At 45.8% G+C, this 19,816-nt stretch overlaps 1 protein-coding gene across 9 annotated transcripts in view; it reads right to left on the bottom strand.

Moving 5' to 3' along the window:
* Window positions 1-282: 282 nt before the first annotated feature.
* The window catches only part of LOC144145876 (uncharacterized), a 46,039-nt gene continuing 26,505 nt past the window's right edge, over window positions 283-19,816 (bottom strand). For 4 of the 9 annotated variants that reach the window (XR_013317613.1, XR_013317612.1, XM_077677696.1 and 1 more), the window contains one exon: window positions 16,573-18,189. Coding sequence is in view for 7 of the 9 variants with exons in the window: in XM_077677696.1 (XP_077533822.1) it covers window positions 18,141-18,189 (49 nt within the window). In the remaining 2 variants the exon portion in view is untranslated. Of the gene's footprint in view, window positions 7,843-16,420; window positions 18,190-19,816 lie in introns of those variants that run through there. The other 5 variants (XM_077677698.1, XM_077677699.1, XM_077677702.1 and 2 more) reach the window with 4 other exon arrangements.

Below are 19,816 nucleotides of genomic sequence, written 5' to 3'. Positions count from 1 at the left end.
TTTTCGGAGAAGTGTATGCTCTATACAGAAGCAACTTACTGTATACAGTAAGTGTATACAGTTACGCCATTGCATTTGTGGTGCAGAAGTTGCATAGTATGAAGCTATGAAGGTGTAAATGGAAGACAAGGGATCTGTGAAACTGGGGAGGACAAAAGCAGGACAATGGCACTGTTTCTAGAAGAAAGGTACCAAGAGCCATTTTGCCCCCTTTAAAGTTTTTCAGCTATAAAATAATGGCAGCTGTCTCCTAAGCACATTTTTATCATTGCCAATAACAGTTGTTTCCTCCCCATCCCCCATCTGAAGGATCCCCCGGGTCTTTCATATGCAAAGAGTGAAACAAGTGGGAACTGAGGATCTTCGATAATTCATTGCACAAATATTTTTATGGTAAAAAAAACATTCAGGAAATGAAGAAACAGATGAACGCTGATCCATATGCCTGCTAAGGTTTTTATTACCATTTAGCGAGTATACAAAAGAAATGGAACCAGGCAATACCAAAATAGGTGTGAGGAGAGGGGGTACATGACTATCCCAACAGTTAATACCAGTGTCACATTAAAAAGATGGACAATATTGACATTTCCTTCTTATTTCATTCCTGTGTGTTCTTGTTCCTTCAATAAATTGGAAAAATGATGGAACCTAACACGAGTGATAGTTGGGCATCAATTTATGCCTCTCATGTTTTGTCACTCTGAGTGTTCGTCGATGCACGTTAATATTACCTGTACAAGGTACACACCCTGGACACACAAACTTGTTTCCAATAGAAGGCAGCATCACAGTGAGAAATTACATGACACACGTACAGTGTGTATCAATGGTATGCGTATCAGTGGCGACACATTGTAACTGCCCCTTTTCAATGGGAGTGTGTCTTTTGCTTATGTCAGTCTGCGAAGCTGCGGTGCGACTTTAAATGGGCACTGGAGATGGTTGCTTGAGACCAAGAGGTGATGCTACTGTCTGTCACAGGCCGTACCCACAATTACACTAGATTGGAGTCATTGGCCCCCTTCTCCTCACCTCCTCCTGCACTACTGCTGGTGGCTGTGCACCTTCTGCTCGTGTCTCTTCCGCTGACTGCAGCGTGGGAAGGCCTTGGGGCAGAAGCGGCATTGGAAGGGCCTCTCACCCGTGTGGGTGAGCACATGTCTAACAAGACTGGCCTTGTGGGCGAAATCCATGGGGCACAGATGGCACTGGTACGGACGGTCACCAGTGTGAATGCGCAGGTGGATGTCCAGGTCGCTTTTCTGCAAGAAGGCCTTGCTGCAGTGGCTGCACTGGTGGGGGCGTTCGCCCGTGTGTGTGCACTGGTGCCTCTTCAGGTGGCTTTTGTTCCATGTCTTGTAGCTGCACTGCTGGCAGCGCAGCAGCCGACAACCGTGGGGGGGGCCCTGCTGCTGCCTGTGGCCATCGCCCAAGGAGGGAGAAGTGGAGGGGCCTGCATCAGGGAGGGAGGCGAAACACTGAGTCCTTACAATGGGAAACATGGTGGCAGTGCACCAACAGCGAAGCTTTAAATGCCAACTGGACTCTTTCACCTCAGCCAAGTTTACTTTTAACAAACCATACGTACCTCCGAAACAAGTGGAACACGACTGGAAACATTGCTAAATGCATTGGCAATTAACTAGAAACGTCTAAACTAGCTTAGTCGCAGACTCCGCTGCACCTTCCGATGAATTGTGCACACAGCCATGAAGCGGAAGTGACACTGCAGCCGGCCGGTTGCCCGTTCCTTCGGCCAGCCAGGAGAACCAGTTGAGCTCCACTGGGTGCGCTTCTGCTAGGGATGCAGTGAGCGCGAAGCATCGTGAACACCTTTGCTACGGCCGAAATAACATTATACTAGTTTGCCGACTATATTAATGCTGTATCAGCCTTCAAAAATTTGGCTTTTTCTTGTTTGGTAGAATGAATTGTTTAATATGAAAGCATCAGTAAACTCGGTATGTCTAAAACCTGGTGTCACCGAGGGGAAGGGACAGCAAAGAACATGACTGATAGATGGTTCACACACACACAAAAGAAAGTCCGGCATCTCAGAGAATAACAAAAGTTGAACGAATGCTCACATTGACGGCACATTTCTCAGCAATGCTCCCAGAGTAATGCACTTCAATTAAAATGCTGGAATTGATGGCATATTTCTCAGCAAAGTAACACAATTCAGCTGAAAAGAAAAGTGAGTAAATATAAATGTGGGTGAGCATCAATTCCAGCGCCTCTACAACAGGAAACAAGTAGGCATCCTCAACACCCCCATGGCTGAATGGCTACAGCTGTACCTACTGAATGTGTTGTGGCTTTTGACTTGGAAAAACACAGCAAAGGCGTGCACAAAGGACTGCCGTTGTAGCTCAGGAATATTAATTACAGAACTAACAATCAAGCAACAAGCAGTTATGCAACATGCATGCTTTTTCAGTGTTTGACAACAGTGTCACCATGTGGCATTACTGAAACCTTCATTTACATGGCACTGTATCATCAGGTGGTGGCAAGCAGTGCATATATGGGAAAAGAGAAAGACGCAAGGAGAAATGATCATGACCAGATATGTTCAGCAATGGCATTCACTGAATCATAAGTCATGCTTGCAATTTAGCTTTTGTTTAGTGCCTATTAAACACGCTATCAATCGGTTAAATTTACCCCTGACGGCTTCCAACTGTGCCATCACAGCGTACATCAGCAATTTAGCAGGTAGGATGGTACAAGGATAGCAGTACTTTTGACCATGCTTTCCCCATTGAAAAATGCACAAATTATCCCTAAAAGCTTAAAACCCACTTGGACAATAAATTATTAAATCAAGTAAATATTTTTCGTTTTCTTCCTGCACCACCCAAGTGCTACATATAAATGCCTACTTAGTAACAGTCAAGCACACCCGACATCCGTAAGACAACCACCCTTTGATGACTAGAGGACACTGAGCAAAAACGACCAACAAGGTAAAACACAGCAGTTCGTAGCAAATGACTGACCAGCTCAAGCACAGATGATTGTAGCGGCAATGACATATGCAGCACTTGTTGGTGTAACCACATGTTACTAGAACCGTCCCTCATAACCAAACAACAAAGTTCCAAGTACAGCCTTCTTTCCGGGTCGAACAACTTGCAAGTTTTTGCTTAGCAGATGGCGCAGCTAAGCTCCGTCACTTGGTAGGCCTAGAGGAGACCGCAGGGAGGAGACGATTTTATGGCCAGGTCATGGATATTGATTTAGAAGATCACAGTCATGTCAGAATGCAGATGGTGGGCCTCTTGAGCGCAATCTTTTCGTCCCAGTAGCTCAGGCTTCGCTGCGGGACTGATGCCTGCAAATATGAATAATGATGCACCAAGCTTGTTCAGTTTTCCGAAATCGGAATGCTTATTCTAGAAGCCGCCGTGCGGCCCAGGGGTGCTTTCGCGACGGCACGACAATTTAGAATTGCAAGCAGCAGCTCGATACTGAATTGGCATATAGGTTAGTTTAGTCTTTCGGAGCCTCACTGCCAAATGAATTGCGACGCCTGATGATAGAGCAGACTGTTCAGGAGAACACAAAAGCCTTTTTTTGCTACTAGTTCAGAAATGACACTGGAGACATCTCCAGTAAGAGTATGGGCCAGACAGGTCATTAGGTCTGTTTCACTCTTACCAGCATCTCGCTCACGGCAGTTTCGTCTGCGCTGTCGAGTTAGGAAGTACGTATGTCGCAACCACGGTGTTAAAATAAACCGCATTGAAGCTTACCTTGTGGAAAACGCCAGCAACAAAGACGGCGCAAGTGAGTCACGGTGATTTGGAATATTATAACCACCCCGGTTTCCCAGAGTAATTAACATGCAGAATGTAACACGTAACATGCGATAATAAATTCTGCAAGGTAACCGATGCCTTCAGCAAAAACTGCGCGCATGAAGGCGTCACTCGCGCGTAACCGAACACACTGGACTGATGGCACGTATACTGCCGGCAGCCGAAACAACTAGTACGAGTCTCAAAAACTCGATTACACCACTCTCTGTTACATTAGTTCTCTTATCATTTAAGGAAATTCAGTGACACCTGGAATGAAACAAGCGTTGCGGCAGGCGGCCAGCACTGACACACCATAATCCCTTTAAACTGCATGCCGTGTCAGTGCAAGTATGTGCAAGCACGCGACTCCATTTCCGTCTGTCCGCCAGTGAACGTCACACCTGGACCATTCAGTAATTCTGAAGACTGGAGGGGCGAAAAAAATAGGAAGAAAATTGGGGCTCACCTCACTAAAGCGACAGCCGCAGTTTTGTATCAATGTGTTATGTGGTGTTGGGTAGGGGCGCCGCTTGAAACGGCGGGGAACTATAGAGAAATACCCGGTGGCGTATATGCGTTTCCTAGTCAGTACAGCCAGCCGTCACCTGGCCTTGCTTATGGGTGTTATATCACAGCCCAAATGTACCTAAAGCATACAAAACCACCAGAACTGGAATAAATAACAGCCAAAACGGACCTGCAAATGGTTGAAAACCGCAGGTGTAGAAAAATATTCTACAGAAATAGCCGAAACCGATCGAAAAGGTCAAAACCCACAAAAACGTACAAGAAGCAGTAGCTGAAAGTGACCAAAAAGCAACGAAAACACCCGAATTCCCATTTATAATGCATAAAGATGTCATAAATAGATTATATGCACGATAACAAATGCTAATAATCAAATATGACAAACCCTTGAAAATTAAAAAAGAAGCGGCAACGGGATTTGAATCCGGGCTAGAATTTTTGCTTCGCAGGAGCGGAAGCACGTGGACATGCCTTCAAGCATGCCCCTAGATGGCGCCATGCATCGTTTGGCTGTGCTGACTAGGAAACGCCTATACGCAGCCCAGCTACCCGGCATGTCGCCCCAATCCAATAATACGTGAATTTGCACACCGACATCCTGTTGCTTCATAACAACTACCGTCGCTTTAGAGAAGTGAGCCCCTGAAGTCAGCTGTCAAGCAGCATGCCAAGCACAAAGTAACGGCAAAAATCATGAAGGAAGAAATGGTGAAAACATAAATGCAAAAAACTATGCACCACCATCGTTGATGCCATCTTGATCCGACCATACTGACGATAGAGTTTCATGTGAGTATAAAACTCTGATATAGGTGATATGACTTTGCAAAGCCCAAGGCCCAAAATTAAACGTGGAGTATTTGATGCAAAAACTACATAACTGAAAACACGTTAAGGTTTTTCCTTAAAGCTTGTTCCCCAATATTCTGTTAATGCCACCAAGCCTGCGAGTTCGCTCCGCTGAATGGCTGCGGGGAAATTTCCTTACCCTTCTTGCACGTGCAAGCCTAGCCCGGTCCTGCAACCCGCCGCACATACGCTAGCTACCCCTCACTGGAAACTCTGTAGGGTGCTTTATTATAACAGCTAGCTGCGCTACGCTATGGTTCCAGGGAGGGGTGGCCCAGAGTTTAGTAAATATTGTAAGAAACTCCATAATTCTAAAGGGGGGGGGGGAGTTGCCGTACTTGCAGTCCCGCTACCTGCCAACCCCAGCGTAGCCTTTGCTAGCTGCAAAAAAAGAGTTTTAGCATAGCGGCTAGCGGAGGCTCACGCTACGGCGGCGGGTTAGTGGGACCTGACTGTGCATGCGTGCGCGGGAAGTGAGAGGAGGTTGCCCCTGAGCAGAGGGAATGAGCGGGCATGGTGATGCCGGCCCGCGGAACTAATCCACCTTACCGTAATGAATTCGCTCTCCCCAGTCGGGGCACTGCTACCTGCCGCCGTAGCGTTAGCGAACAGTATCCACTATGCTAAAACTCTATTACCCCTGCCACACAAGCACTTTCAATCGCGATTGAGTCGATCCGGATCGAGCTCAATTCGGATCGAGCTCGATCCCGCTTGAACTCAATCCTGGTTTCTCAAGCACGATAGAGGCTTCTACGCGTGATCGAACGAAAGTGGCGATACTCTTGTCCCCACTCAGCAATGGCACAGAAGGTGACAACTTCAGTGCGACAAATTGTTTCAAATAACTTGACCCAAATACGCGTGCGGTAACGTTTGCATAGTTACGTATACCTACGACCATGCAGTTACCAGACACCGGCCGCAAGTACATTGTTAGCGCCATCTGGTGTACACGAGTGCAACCAGTGCAACTTCTCGATAGCGATTGAAACGTGCCGTGTAGCAGCGGCAGTGCATCGAGCGCGCTCGAAAACTCGATCACGATTGAAAGTGCCAGTGTGACAGGGGTAACACATAATACTGATAAAATACGTTGGTTCGTACTCGGAGCTGATGCCAGGCATTCAGGGCCCCCCCACCCAACTCTGGGTCACTGTAACCCAACTACGACACGAAGCGTGCACAGGAGAGGGAGGGAAAGGAGGAGAAAAAAGACGGGGGTGAAGGAGGAAGAGAGATTGGAGTCATATAAGCTTCATCAGGTTGTGCTATGTGGTGGTTTTCGGGGGAATGTTCTTTGAGGTCTGCTGAAAGCAGTCGCCACAGAGACACAACATAGGGAGTCATCAGCAGCTAGGTACCCTGTCGTGTCCCCTTTGTGTTCAGGGCAGAATGGCCGGTAGGCACAGCCTACTTTCTGAAAGGTAATCGGTTCGCGGGTCAACTATTTCGGCCGTAGCATAAGTTTCGACCTTCCTTCTGTTCATAACGCCAGAGAGACTGTTTTAATGTCCTTTGCATGAAAAAAATGAACTTGCAACTGTTACCTGTTACACAACTCTTGTTGGGCTAGTTAAATTTATGCACATTGCTTGGAGTACCTGGACGCGTCAATGACTGGACGAAACCTTGGACTCTGATATGTCCCCTTCTCTCGGCCTTGCCTTTCAAGCTGTTATATATAATTAGCCCAAACTTCCACAAACTTTTCCTACATGTACATTTTTGTGCTTTCTGGCATGTGTAATGGCTTGAAAAAACCGTTTAGCTTAAAATTCTTACACATGATATGCACACACACACTAGCAAAATAAATATCGCAACAAAATAATACAAATTTCTTGTTCTGTTCTTCTTTTGTAGTGGTTTTTTTCTAGGAGCAACTTGCACCAACTATCCCGAATTGAAACGGACATGCACACACACCCTTTTCTTGAGTGGCCATTTTTTCTTGAATATATAAAAATTCTGAAATTTGCTTTTAGGCATTTAGTCATCTTGGGATAAAAACAAGTACAAAAAATATTGTGAACGTTGTAAAGACATGTTTCTGCAAGATTACATTCCTGTAAACGAGTTTAAGAATTAAATTTTTAAAACTATAACATTCCTTTAAGTTCGTTTAAGAGTTCAATTTTTAAAAATCTTAGTATTAAGACATTCACATGCATGCCCTTGAAGGCACATCATCATCATCAAAAATTCGGAACCTTAGGAAAGGAACACACTCTCCGAATTTTAAGTCTAAATTCGAATTAGTCTGGGTTATGATGAATCAGTCGTAACTTGTCTTTATTAATTGAAATACGGCGTACGCCTGACCTAAGCAAAAAATTTGTTCCTATGTACGCAACAGTCCCGCCTCAACTTTCTTCTGCTCCATAAATCATTTGTGGTAGCATTCATGCATGCCTTGTTCTGACCAATTCTTTCCAAGAAAATTACTGCCCAAAAATGGTGAACTTAGTGTAGCAAACATCGGCCGAAAATCAAAAATATCAATTTACGAAAAAAATGTGCCCTCGGGGATTCGAACTTGTGACTTGCAAAATAACAAACCTTGCGCTCCAGACCACTCGGCCACGGGGCAGCACTGCCGACTTTCCAAATATAACGTATATAATGTATAAGCAGTTTGCACTTTTATTTAGTTTCAGCATTTCAAGCAGCTTAGGTGACTGTTGTATTGGCCTCGAGGACATACCGTGGCGCCACCTACGAGTGACGTCACTCATGGTATGCCGGGTCGTTGCGTCGTCTGCTTGACCACGTTTTTCCGTGCATAGGCGACAGCACGAAAAAGTGTGTTCTTCTTGTGGCCGCCGCGTACCCACCCGCCTTCTGTGGTTTTGATTTAAACGTACTGACGGGCAAGTAATTAACGACTGGCTTGTTCCCGGCGACACTTCGGGCGACCAAACGAGTCGCGTGCCGGCGGCGGCACAACCCCGCCTAGGTAGCCGCTACCACTGCAGACGCCATGGAGGACGACACAACGGACGTCGAGAAAGGTACGCCGTAAATTCATTATGAAATACTTGCGACGTGACATGTATCAGACTGTACTGTATGCAATGAAAACAACACGCCTTGCAACAGCGGCGGAAACGTGCCGCTGAGTAGTAATCTCGCCGCGCGTACGGCGCTGGCAATGAACGCGGCAGCTGTGAGCGAATTGCTTCGCCACACGTGCTTAAAAGTGCTCGTAGGATCTGCAATTCGGATTCACCAGTGCCTATTTCCTTTCCACTGTTCATTTTAGTTACGCTCTGATCTGATTAACGATCACTGCCGTACGGTTTGCGACACCTTGCTGGCAACGTAAGAACGTGTTTTCAGTGCTTACGCGGCGAATGTAGACATGACGTTTACTTCTCGTTAAGACCTCGCCGTGGAAAATTACAATTGGAACGTGTGCTTTTTTTTTTTTTTGTCCGTCTACAGTGAGCCTGCCTTTCTCCAGCGTGCTGAAATTCATCGATAAGCAGTTCGAGACCTCGCGACTGCTCACAGAAGGCGAAGCTGTCTTCGAGGCGAAGCACGTTGTTGTGTGTAGCGTGAAGGAACGGGGAGCGAAAGACGTTACGCTGGCTGCACTAGTCCTGCAAAGTTCCGGCCTCAACAAGGATCCCCACGAACTTCAGGTCACCATTGAAGGAAGAGACGTGGCTGCAGCGTCCTGTACGTGCAAAGCAGGGTATGGCAAAATCACAGGGGTCGGAATAATCTTCATTTGCATGACATAAAAAAACAGTGGTTCTATACTCCTTAAAATCTGTCCATGTTAAAGTTCCTTCATTTCATTGCAGTTATTTCAACACAAATGAAAGCTTACACCGGGTTCGGCCGCATACGTCCGGCACTGCGGCACCGAACAATACGCTACCATGCTTACGTTTGCGGCCAACCCACCACTGTTGATACGTTCACAAAGTAACCAGGTTATGAAATTACGCTTCACACACTGAGAACGAACTCAAAACGCCGAAAATTGACACGAAAACACACGTAGAAAGCACGACCACAAACGTGTTCGCGGTGCGTCACGCAAACTACGCAACAAGGCCAGCGAGCCGGAGGAAGGCAGGAACCAAGCAGGAACGGCGATCCCATGAGTGACGTCAAAACGATCGCAGCGCCGGCCTCTCCAGTGGTGGCCCTCGCGGCCAATAGCGCTCTTGCAGCAAGCGTCTCCAAAATTCCACAAAATCTCACATCTAGCAATTGCATTTCTTAGACGGAAAAGCGTTCGCTGATGTGTGGTCGTGCTGCTGACCGCTGCGCTTGTTCACCCAGCGCAAAAGAGTGCTTCCTGCTCCATAGTTTTACACTGTATGGTACAAGTTCCAGTTGATCTGATTTCTTTAGTACCTATATTGACTTCGCTGACTCTTCTCCCACCTTCAAGTGGCCTTAGATTTTCCTACTAGCGTACCAGTCAGCGAAGAGTCGCACGCACGCTTGTGCAGCGCTTATGTGGAGCGACCTGGATTTGGAGCTAGATGCAGTGTACAAAGAAACAAAGTAAAGAAAAACACATTCTTTTATTCACAAGCATGTCAAGGCTTTGTTTCAACTGAGCGAACGAATTGCGACGACCCGTCAGCAACTGGCGGACTAAACGCTGGGCCGACTCAGTCGGAAGGCCGGCGAGCCGTGCAGTAGCGCAGACAAGCCAAGTCACCTCTTCCTGACGTCACACAAAAACACCACAGAAAATGGACGAGGATGCAGAGAGGACAGCATTTTCGAATTGATTTTTCTACTAAATAAATTCACGTAAACACGCTCAGAGTGGTCGAAACATGGCCTATGGACTCCGGACTACAAATTGCGCTAGTAATCTTGCAATTTTTACAAATCCCTTCAAGAGCCAATGAACAGCCTTTAGGAGCCGATGTACAGAATTTGCACATTTCACTTTGTTGGACTTTCTTCTTTCCCATATCCTCTCCAGCTTTCATCTGTACCCAACAGGGCTCCTTCGTATACGTGGTTTCTAAGAGGATCATTGTCCCTGCAGAAAACCTAGGTCGGAGGTCGGACTTTAAGGTGATGTGTTAAAACCTTTCCTCAATCTGGAGTGGACCAGAAGCAAGAAAAGAAACTGCCAATTAGACCTCCTCAGCCGAGGAAGCTGGCCTACCCTTGTAAAGACCACCGCAGAGGGGCCCAATCAGAAGGGAACACCCAAACTGACATCAAGGGTGCATCAACGAAAATGCTGATGCACCAAAATTAGTCATACACAACAATTGGTGTTGGGCTGCAGTGTGCTCCTTTCAGGTGCCCTTCATCTAAGGTTTTACTGCTGCATGTTCGACTAACCGCATGCCTTCGTGTGTTTCTATTAAGTAAACTACGATCTCATTTGTGAAATATTAGTCTTATACAGTAATGGGAAAGTGACGACGTTACTTTTTCACAGTAACTGTAACAAGTTATTTCTGAAACTGTAACAGTTATTGTGACTTAGGTAACTGCAACTAAAGCACTGTTACTTTTTACTGGTAACATGCCATGGCTGCTCACCAGCCTCTTTCAACACTAGAGTTACGACGTGTTGTGGCCCACCTGTGCGATTGGCCGATGCAGACGAAACCAAATACGAATTAAACAGGGATTGTAGGCTTGGAAAACGAAATATTCGGGTTTGAATTTATAGTCGAACCTCATTATAATGTAGTATCAGGACCGCAAATTTGTTTGTTATATCCCATATTGGCAGTAACAGTACAGGTAAAAATCGGCCCTAACAAATCGAAAATCTAGCTCACGTAAAAATACTTGATACAAAAATGTATTCTTTTAGACCTCAAATCCAATATAAACAAGGTAACCCTTACCGTTCTCCTTGCTGCATTTCAGCCTCAATGACCTGGAACATGAGTACGCGAAGTTACGCCAGAACAAAGTTCACTGATAAAACAGGCCTGTGTCCTTATTTGATTAAGGATGTAATCTTGGTTTGGTAACTAAGTTACGCCAGAACAAAGTTCACTGATAAAACAGGCCTGTGTCCTTATTTGATTAAGGATGTAATCTTGGTTTGGTAACTACTCACAGCACTGAGCAGGATGGAGTTGTGTCTTTGAACAAAGGGGGTCTTTATACTTACGCAGTTTCGGACAATGGGATCTTTTTTTTTTCAAGTAGCTTCTGAGACTCCTGGTTAAATATTTCTTCATTATATCCGATATCACATGCCTCTCACATCTCAATTGTTATAAAAAAATGTCATTTAAATACAGCGTGACCAACCGAAGTTTGCATTTCGTTCGCTATAGCCGATAATTCGCTATATCAGTGTTCATTATAAGGAAGTTAAACTGTGGTGCGTAATTTTTTATCGTAGTAAACAGGTGGAATGAACAACAGAAGTTATGAACAATCACGCAACCATAAAAGAACCATGCACAAAATTACCGACAACTAATGCAGTGCAATACCACCGTCGTGAATGCACAGACATGGCACCAGCCAGTTGGCATAAGTGACAGACACTGCCACTCACATGAACCTGCTTGTTGAGGCATAGTTAATGTTTCAGGAAACCGTAACAACAAACCGCAATTCCGATGAGAAGCAAACTGAGCATGACAGCAGTGTGGTCAGAAGTGCTAAGGTTCCTAGAAAAATTTTGGGGGGCCCAGGCGGAGTTTTGTTGTGTCACCTAGGATGGGCAACGGCAACCAACTGGGTATGGCCTTGGCAGCCTCACTTCTGGTTGCTGGCACAGTAGTGCATTTGGATTCAGCAGGGAGTTGACATACAAACTATTCATTTTATGTACCTTTTTTAGAGTCACGAAACATGCAATGTAGCCGAATCGAAATGGTAGACTTAATTGTTAAATTTCTTCGTGTATAATTGCTTGTGGCCTGACAAGCACTGAGGGTATTATAAAACATGGAATCTTGTAAACAAAACAATGTTTTATGCTGTATTCGTGGCCCCTTTGAGGCCACACCTGTTTGCAGATGGCAACAGGGGCAGTGGAATGATCTCGCCAGAGACTGCCTCTACACCGTGAAGGCCAGAACAACAACCCCATCTTAACAATAGCATAAAATAATAGAAGCAATGTCCACACTCCAACCAAGGGATGGCACTCAATGTATGCGCTCCCAGTCGACAGCCAGACATGTTCTCTGATCAGAGTACGTTCAGGCCTGTGACAAGTAGACACTGATGTGTGTTCTACATTGACAGAGTAGGTGGCTAATAATTTTGTGTTGAACCTCGCCATGGATAGCACCAAGTGAGGCTGCTCTGGCCAGGCCGTAAACTTTAGGACGCCAGGCGCAAAGTCCCTGTCCACACTTGCCCCATCGAGGACTACTGTGTCCACAGCTCTGCCTAGGGCTACTTACACAAGTTCTTTGAACAGTTGCACTATTTGTTTACAAGTGCCACCTTGAGATTGGCAAGTGGTGATGGCACCTGGTTATGTGCGGTGGGTAAATCTCTGTGGACTTTGTTGAAATTGATCACAGGTTGTGATGATGCTAGGTTTTCTTGGAGCGAGGGCATCAAGGCCAAAAAGAGCAGTAGTATTATGAGTATTCATTCACAATGGAAATGAAGTAGAGATTATATATAACAGTAGGTTATACAATTTATGTATAAATAAAAACTATATAGTCAAAATTGGTGTAAAAGACCAAGTAAAAGCAAATGTCACTATGACATGGCTTTACCACACCCCACACCATTGTCCTTGCGGTAACAACGCTAGACTCTTGCAGGCTGAAGGATGAGATGGTGACTGGGCTCATGGATGATATGACACAGCTTAAGAAATCTACGTCCGACAAGTACTTAAAAACCCGGTTGAGAAAAAGTTGGCTCGTCAGAAAAAGAAATGGATGATGAGGTATCAGGCGTGTACGCAATTCTGGAAAGTGGCGCTTTCTTTGTGGTTCAAGTATTTTGCATTCCACTAGTACATGAATGACAGACAACCCTCCACATCTTGAGCGGCGTGGCTGTTCTGTACCTCTTAATAGGTACGCATGTGTAGCATGGGTATGGCCTATCTGCAGTCTACAAAGAGTTACCTCAATTATCGTTTCTCGTTTATCAGTGACAGATTTACCTATTTTTGGTTTTATCGTATACAATTTATTTGTTTTCAGCCTGTTCCACTCTTCCTGCCAATGTCACGCAATCTCTTCCAAACACACGATTTAAGATCCTCATAAGGCACACATCGAACATCTAGGTTACTTGGAAGAGCAGCCTCTACAGCATTCCTGACTGCTTCATTTCCGGCTATGCCGCAGTGGCCCGGAACCCAACAGACTGTGACATCCAGGTTTTGCTGGTGTGCTAAGCAGAGCTACTTTAGAAGGCTATTAAAAAATGGATTTCTCTGTAATTTACCTTAGGACAAGGCCCACACTGCACTTTGAGAGTTGAATATTACTGACTTCTGAACTTTGCCATGATTTATATGCTGTACAGCCAAAAGAAGACCATGCATTTCAGCAGTGAACATGGATGTGGTTTTAGGCATATTTTTTGTCCTTAAAAGGGAGGGCAGGCCAATGTGCAGCACATGCAACAGCATCTATGGACTTCAACGCATCTGTGTAGAACTCACTCTCTATTAGCTCTGTGGGTACAAAAAGTGCTGCATAATTAATTCCCCTGGAGCTGTTTTCTTGTCGATCTCCATAAAAGACAAATCGACAGACACGGGACAAATTCCCAAGGGGGCACAAAGCCAGCAAAGCTAGTTTTCGCAACCTCAGCAAAAGACATTCTGAGATCTGCGGCTGCTGTGCGAACTGACAGTAGAAAAGGTTTGGCCATTGCAGGTTGCTTTTCAAAAAGCCTTTTTGCCTGATAGCTTGTGGTGCTGTTGGGATGTTCAGTCATAGCCCAGTGCATATGCACTGTTTCTCTAAAGACCACTGGTTCGCCTCCACAAGAAGGCTTAAACTAGGACTAGTCTCCGGTAGCCACTCGTAGGCCTAGGTGGTACACTGGGTCTAACATCCTTAGTGCTGTCTTTGGCGCAGACTGATACACGAGACATCTGTAATCCATGCATGACCTCACAAGACTCGTAAATAAGGCCAGTAGATACTACGTGTCACTACCTTATAACTGGTGTGAAAGGACTTCCAGAATGTTGACAGCACCCAGGCATTTCATTCGGAGGCACTTGATGTGCGATAAACGAGTTTCTTATCAAGTACAACACCTAGAAACTTGTGCTCTCTTCTACAGTTATGGGTGTCTCATTAAGTGTAATGACAGGGTCTGGGCGAATCCCATGTTGTCTAGAGAAAACCACACGTGCTTTTGTCCGGATTGAAACATAAACCATTTTCATCTGGCCATTTCATCAGTTTGTAGCTAGTTGGATCTGCCTCTCACAGATGGACATATTGCATGACTTAAAGGCCAACTGCACTCAAATTTTCGGCAACGTAAAAATAATGCCACCTATAGTACACGTAAAAAGAGTGCGAAATGCAAAATACCACGTTTCAAACATAAACGTGCGCGGCGCAAACGGCTCACGACATTGGCGTTTTCGGAACCGAAACTGAACAGAAAAGGCGGCCATTACCGGTGGCCGGACGCGACGTACGTGATGGAACGGAAGCGGTCGCGCTAGACGCGGTGGCCGCTCAGAGCCGCCTTCAAATGCGCGTGGTAACGTCGCGTTTCGCACTGTTATTTTCAGAGGAGAACTCCCACTAACGTTTGCCCAAGATGATGCAGTTAGGCGCAATTCCGACACCACGTTGCTATCAATCGAAATAAAGTCGTCCGTACGACAGTTATATTTTTCCACCAGAATAACTGCTGTTGCAGCAATCCTTGGCAATGCGAGTAAAAAAGCGGGCCCTGATTTATAAAGCTAGTTGCTCGTACAATACCGAAAAGCAGCTTTGGTTACCCGATGCCTCAGCTATCCCATCCCTCTCTTTGAAGGTAATAAACGGCACGCGGGCGGCAATCAATCACTATTTTTGCTATACATTACGTGCAACCAGCTTCGCGAATATCAGCCCAGTATTTTTCGCCTTGCTGCACATCGAGAACTGAATTATAAAAGGGATCTGAAACTATAAGCCGGCTTCCACAGCTAAATGATGCACTAAAACACAAAAAAGTTACCCAACTACTGCTTTTTTTTCTACTTTCACCAGATGCATGTGCTGTTGAAAACATTTTACTTTCAAGTAAGCTAAATCTAGTGCTCCACAAAAGTAAATAATTTATTTGGGAATTGAAAAAAAATCAAGTTTTGTTGTTAGGAGAGGATGCAGTTTTGTTAGCTTTCTCAATTCGCAAATATGACGGCCGAGATTTGTGCGGATGTATGTTACCACGAGCAGGGCTGATTTTGGTTCACTTAGCGAGTGAAGCAAAAGTCGCACAAATGTTTACACCCGCGTGTACAACTCTAGTTAGGTAGCAAAACTTTGGACAGGTCTAAGGGATGGAGGTGGCGTTGGCCCAGGCCGAATATTGTGAATACGCGGAAGTGCACCTGGTCAATAATTTATTAAAGGACCCTCTTTTTCTGTGATAGATGCCATAGGAATGAAAACTGTAAAGGAAGTGTGCGTGTCGTGCTATTTTTTCAGTAGTAATATTATTTTCAAGTAAGAAATGTTTTGCAAACTCCAGAACATTCGCAAGCGCGTGAATAGTTTGTAGACTTCTAGTCTCTTTTATTGCACTGGAAAAAAAAACACGGATATTGCTACCTATGCGGTTAGTTTTATACTTCTGATGGCGACGGCGGTACAGCGTGGTGGTGTAGCAGAAAAACACTGGGAGAACGCGTCCCTGCGCCCGGCGGAGCACTGTGCAAGTCGCTGGAGAAGTGCGAGCTCCACGGATTCTCCAACCTCCGTCACAGGCCGCTCGGAACTTGTTTCGGCGACTCTCCGCTAGGTGCAAACGTCTGCACGGGGCTAATTTGGACGACGGTACCTAGTGTTCTGTGTGCTTACGAAGCTTAGGATTTTGCCATAGTGATTTTAAGAGCATAGACAACTTATTTGGATTGGAGAAATATTTGAGTGCAATTCACCTTTAAAGGCGATGTGAACATCATCAAAATACAGCGAGTTGAGACAGAGTAGAAGCGTAGTGCCTAAAGAGTTCATCTTCACAATAAACAGAGCGCACCTCAGCACCCCACCCTGTGGCACTCCGTTTCCTTGAATAAACTTCTTGGATAGGACATTTCCAACTCTAACCTGAAAGTTGCCTCCAAGAGGTTGCCTCCAAGAGGCAGGTCAGCACGTTCCCGCAAACACCAATATGCTGCAGGTCTCGAAGAATACCATAACGCCACAACAGCTTTCTGCAGGTCAAAGAAAATGGATAAACAATGCTGCTTGTGTACAAACGCATCTCTAATATAACATTCAAGAATTATCAGATGGTGCGTTGTGGATATCCCAGAGCGAAACCCCACCTGGCGATGGTCGATAATACCATTGTACTCAAGAAAATACGAGGCGGCAGTGAATCATTTTTTCCAAGATTTTGAATAAGCAACTGGCCAAAGCGACTGGCCTAAAACTTGTTGCAAGTGTTGGGTCTTTCTCCTCTTTTAGAATCGGCACCACAATAGCTTCTTTCCACGCTTTCGAAAATTGTCCTTCGTGCCATATCTTGTAAATTAACAGCAAAAGTGCTTCAAGTGTGGCATCTTGAAGGTACTTAATCATAGTATATGTTATTCAGTCTGCACCTGGTGCTAATTTCCCGTAAGTGGCAAGGGTAACTTTCAGCTCCTGCATGGTAAAGGGGCAATTATACCTTACATCAGACTGCCTTTTGTCACATCCGATCGTTTGTTGTTCTCCTTTTTGTCTCAAGAAATTACCTGAATAGTGAGCTGAGCTCGATACATACTCAAAATGCTCGCCTAGAGCATTCGCTCGGTCTTGTAAAGTGTCTCCACCTGTACTGACCAGGGGCGCGTACCTGAGTTGCTTCCTCTGAGTGGTTTAATTTTTCTCCATACTTTCCGCGTATCAGTATATGATGTGATTGACGACACAAACTTATTCCAGCTTTCTCTTTTTGCAGTACGACGAATCCGTTTGGCAGAGCACATTTGGCAGGGAACGGACCACGGAGTAAGATAAAACAGACGCTCGCCACCTTATCAGCAGTGCGCTTTTGCTTTACGTGTCATGGGCCGCTCAAATGGACTTGTCATTTTATGAGTGGAGAAAAAATTTGGCGCAAACGGGCATCTACTACTGTGTTCCTGCCTGCTGGTTTGGCTCTAGAGCAGCGGCGACCAACCGATGCCCTCCGATCTGCGGTGGCGCCCCTCGCGGTACCCTTTGTCCCTGTACGAAACTTGGCCGGGAGTTCCATGACCAGAGAAGCATTGAAGGACTCTGGCCATACACAGCTGCTATAACTCTGTTTAAGTACTCAAGGTTGATTCTTTACCAAGCGTTAACCCTCACCGCCTGGAAATATGAGGAAATGAGGAAAAGACGAGATGACAGGACAGGCATATTAAAGAAGATAGGAAGGTGAAAGAGCTGAGGGGGAGGCAGGAAAAGGCAACTGGGCTGATTCCCTCCTGGCGGGCCAGACCAGTGGCACTGCCTGCGAGAAGCAGGGGCTGAAGTGGCGTGTTATCGCTACCGGGGGGCCTTAAGGTCCAAAACAATTCCGGCTTTGGCTCAGCCAGCCGGATTCCCTTTTCCCCAGGAACGGCTCAGCCACGCACAGCCGGGGCATGGGTGGGTCCAACCCACATGGGCTCAGGGTCTGCGGTGTCGCCACTACTGTCACCTTGATTACACAAGGTGCCCCTGCAGTGGATCACAGGTTGTACTAGAGGAGCTGTTGTAGGCCCAGCGTGGATGGATCACTGGGCAGTTCTCTAGAACAGTAGCCTCATAGGTGCTTGGAAAGTTGGCAGCTGGCTGGTGCGCTCTTGGCCACTTAACTCGAGGAGTAGCGCTGAATGCTTGCATCAGGAACGTTGCAGAGCCTGCATGAGAGCACAGAGATGCATGCATGCAGGCTTCATTAAATCTGACCAAACTGCACACTGTGGAAACAACACTTATGCAAGACTAGAATACCAGATGCCAGGTGGTTCTTCACAATACCCGTCATCAGTATCGACGCTTTGTTGGAGAAGAGCAAATTGTTCTTTCAAGGTCACGTGAATGTTTCTATCAAACCAAACACTCGCGCACAGCCCCTGCAGGCCTTCTCACATAGAGGTACGGCCGCAAGTGTGGACGAGTAGCGCCATCCAGTTGCAGCCAGGGAACGCGTTGTGCACGCCAGACATCGCGTACAATTGAAAATACTGAATTTAGCCAGAATAAATGTTTCTCTTTTTTTTTGCACAGAAAAAGCACGCACAGGGTGAAAATAAAAGTAGCTATGACCACAGTACTGTACAGGGGTCCCACAATTTTCCAGCTGAGTATTGCGCCAGGTATTGCATCAAACCCGAAACGAACTTGCTGGCATTTGAGGTCGCCGGGTGACCTATCAGGTGGGCTCCCACAATTTTCTCTCTAGCTTTTTTGCTTGTTCTTCGATGCTCAACATAACACTACACAAACCTCCACGTGAGCTTTTATAAACTTGTTGTAAAGTTGAGAAAAGAAAAGATGAACCAGTACTCGCAGCACAGGAATGCTGCTCCGCTTCCTCCATGGCTGAAAAACTAATGCACTGATCTCACCTTGCAATGACAGAATGTCACGCCACTTCCAAGATTGAATTCTGCCTGTAACAATTCTGACCACATCTGAATGCAGTACATGCTTCCCTTATGTCTCTATTTTTTCGCAGGGTCACAAAGAAAAAAGATAGCCCTGCAACAGTTCCATAACTTTCCAAAGCAAAAAGTTGGCAAGTCGTTTCATTTGACAGAGAAAAGGTGGCTACGTAATGCTGGAAGCATCACAGAGGCTTTCAGAAATGGGAGGATACCACACCTTGTTGAGAGAGAGAATCTGAAAACACTGGGACCATTTTTTTTAATCTGCACTGAATGCCCCCTCAGTGTAACGGGCCCAATGCACACAACGTTGCCCTCGCTACATTCCACTGGTGAGGACCAGGGTGAAAAGAGGAGTAAAGATTCCAGTGGCGTGTTATTCCACTGGTGCACGTCCAACAGCAGCAGCAGACATGGAGGAACCCAGTTCCATATGACACTGGAGCATCATAGCCTGAGAAACTAATAGCAAGTACGGATCCCACACTGCAATATTACCTTGACCCAAGACACTCAGTTCGTACTGAAAAATTGCAGCACAAACAAGATGGGACCAAGAGGAGACATAAATACGTACAAACACACACAGGCTAGGACTACTGACACTAACTCTTTTCAAGCACAAAACCACAGACTTCAATAGGTGACAGGCATCAATGTAACATGCAAACGAGGTCACAAATTGTTTGAAATACAGCTAAAGCAGCACAGTAAAGGGACCTATTAATACATGAGCATGGTGCAGGGGTGGTTACAGGTGACCATGCCTTGTTGTAAAAGACTAAAGAAAAGGGGACACTGATGCCATGTCTTTTTCTGGCTTTTATGATGTAGTAAGCCTCTATGACCCCTCCTTCTCCGTTTCAGCTTTTGTTTG

The sequence above is a fragment of the Haemaphysalis longicornis genome, unplaced genomic scaffold (assembly GCF_048455015.1).
Source record: "Haemaphysalis longicornis isolate Haplotype H1 unplaced genomic scaffold, Haemaphysalis longicornis Haplotype H1 scaffold_7, whole genome shotgun sequence".
NCBI classification, from domain to species: Eukaryota; Metazoa; Arthropoda; class Arachnida; order Ixodida; family Ixodidae; genus Haemaphysalis; species Haemaphysalis longicornis.
Note: the sequence above shows the minus strand (reverse complement) of the source record. Positions and strands in the feature narration are given on the sequence as shown.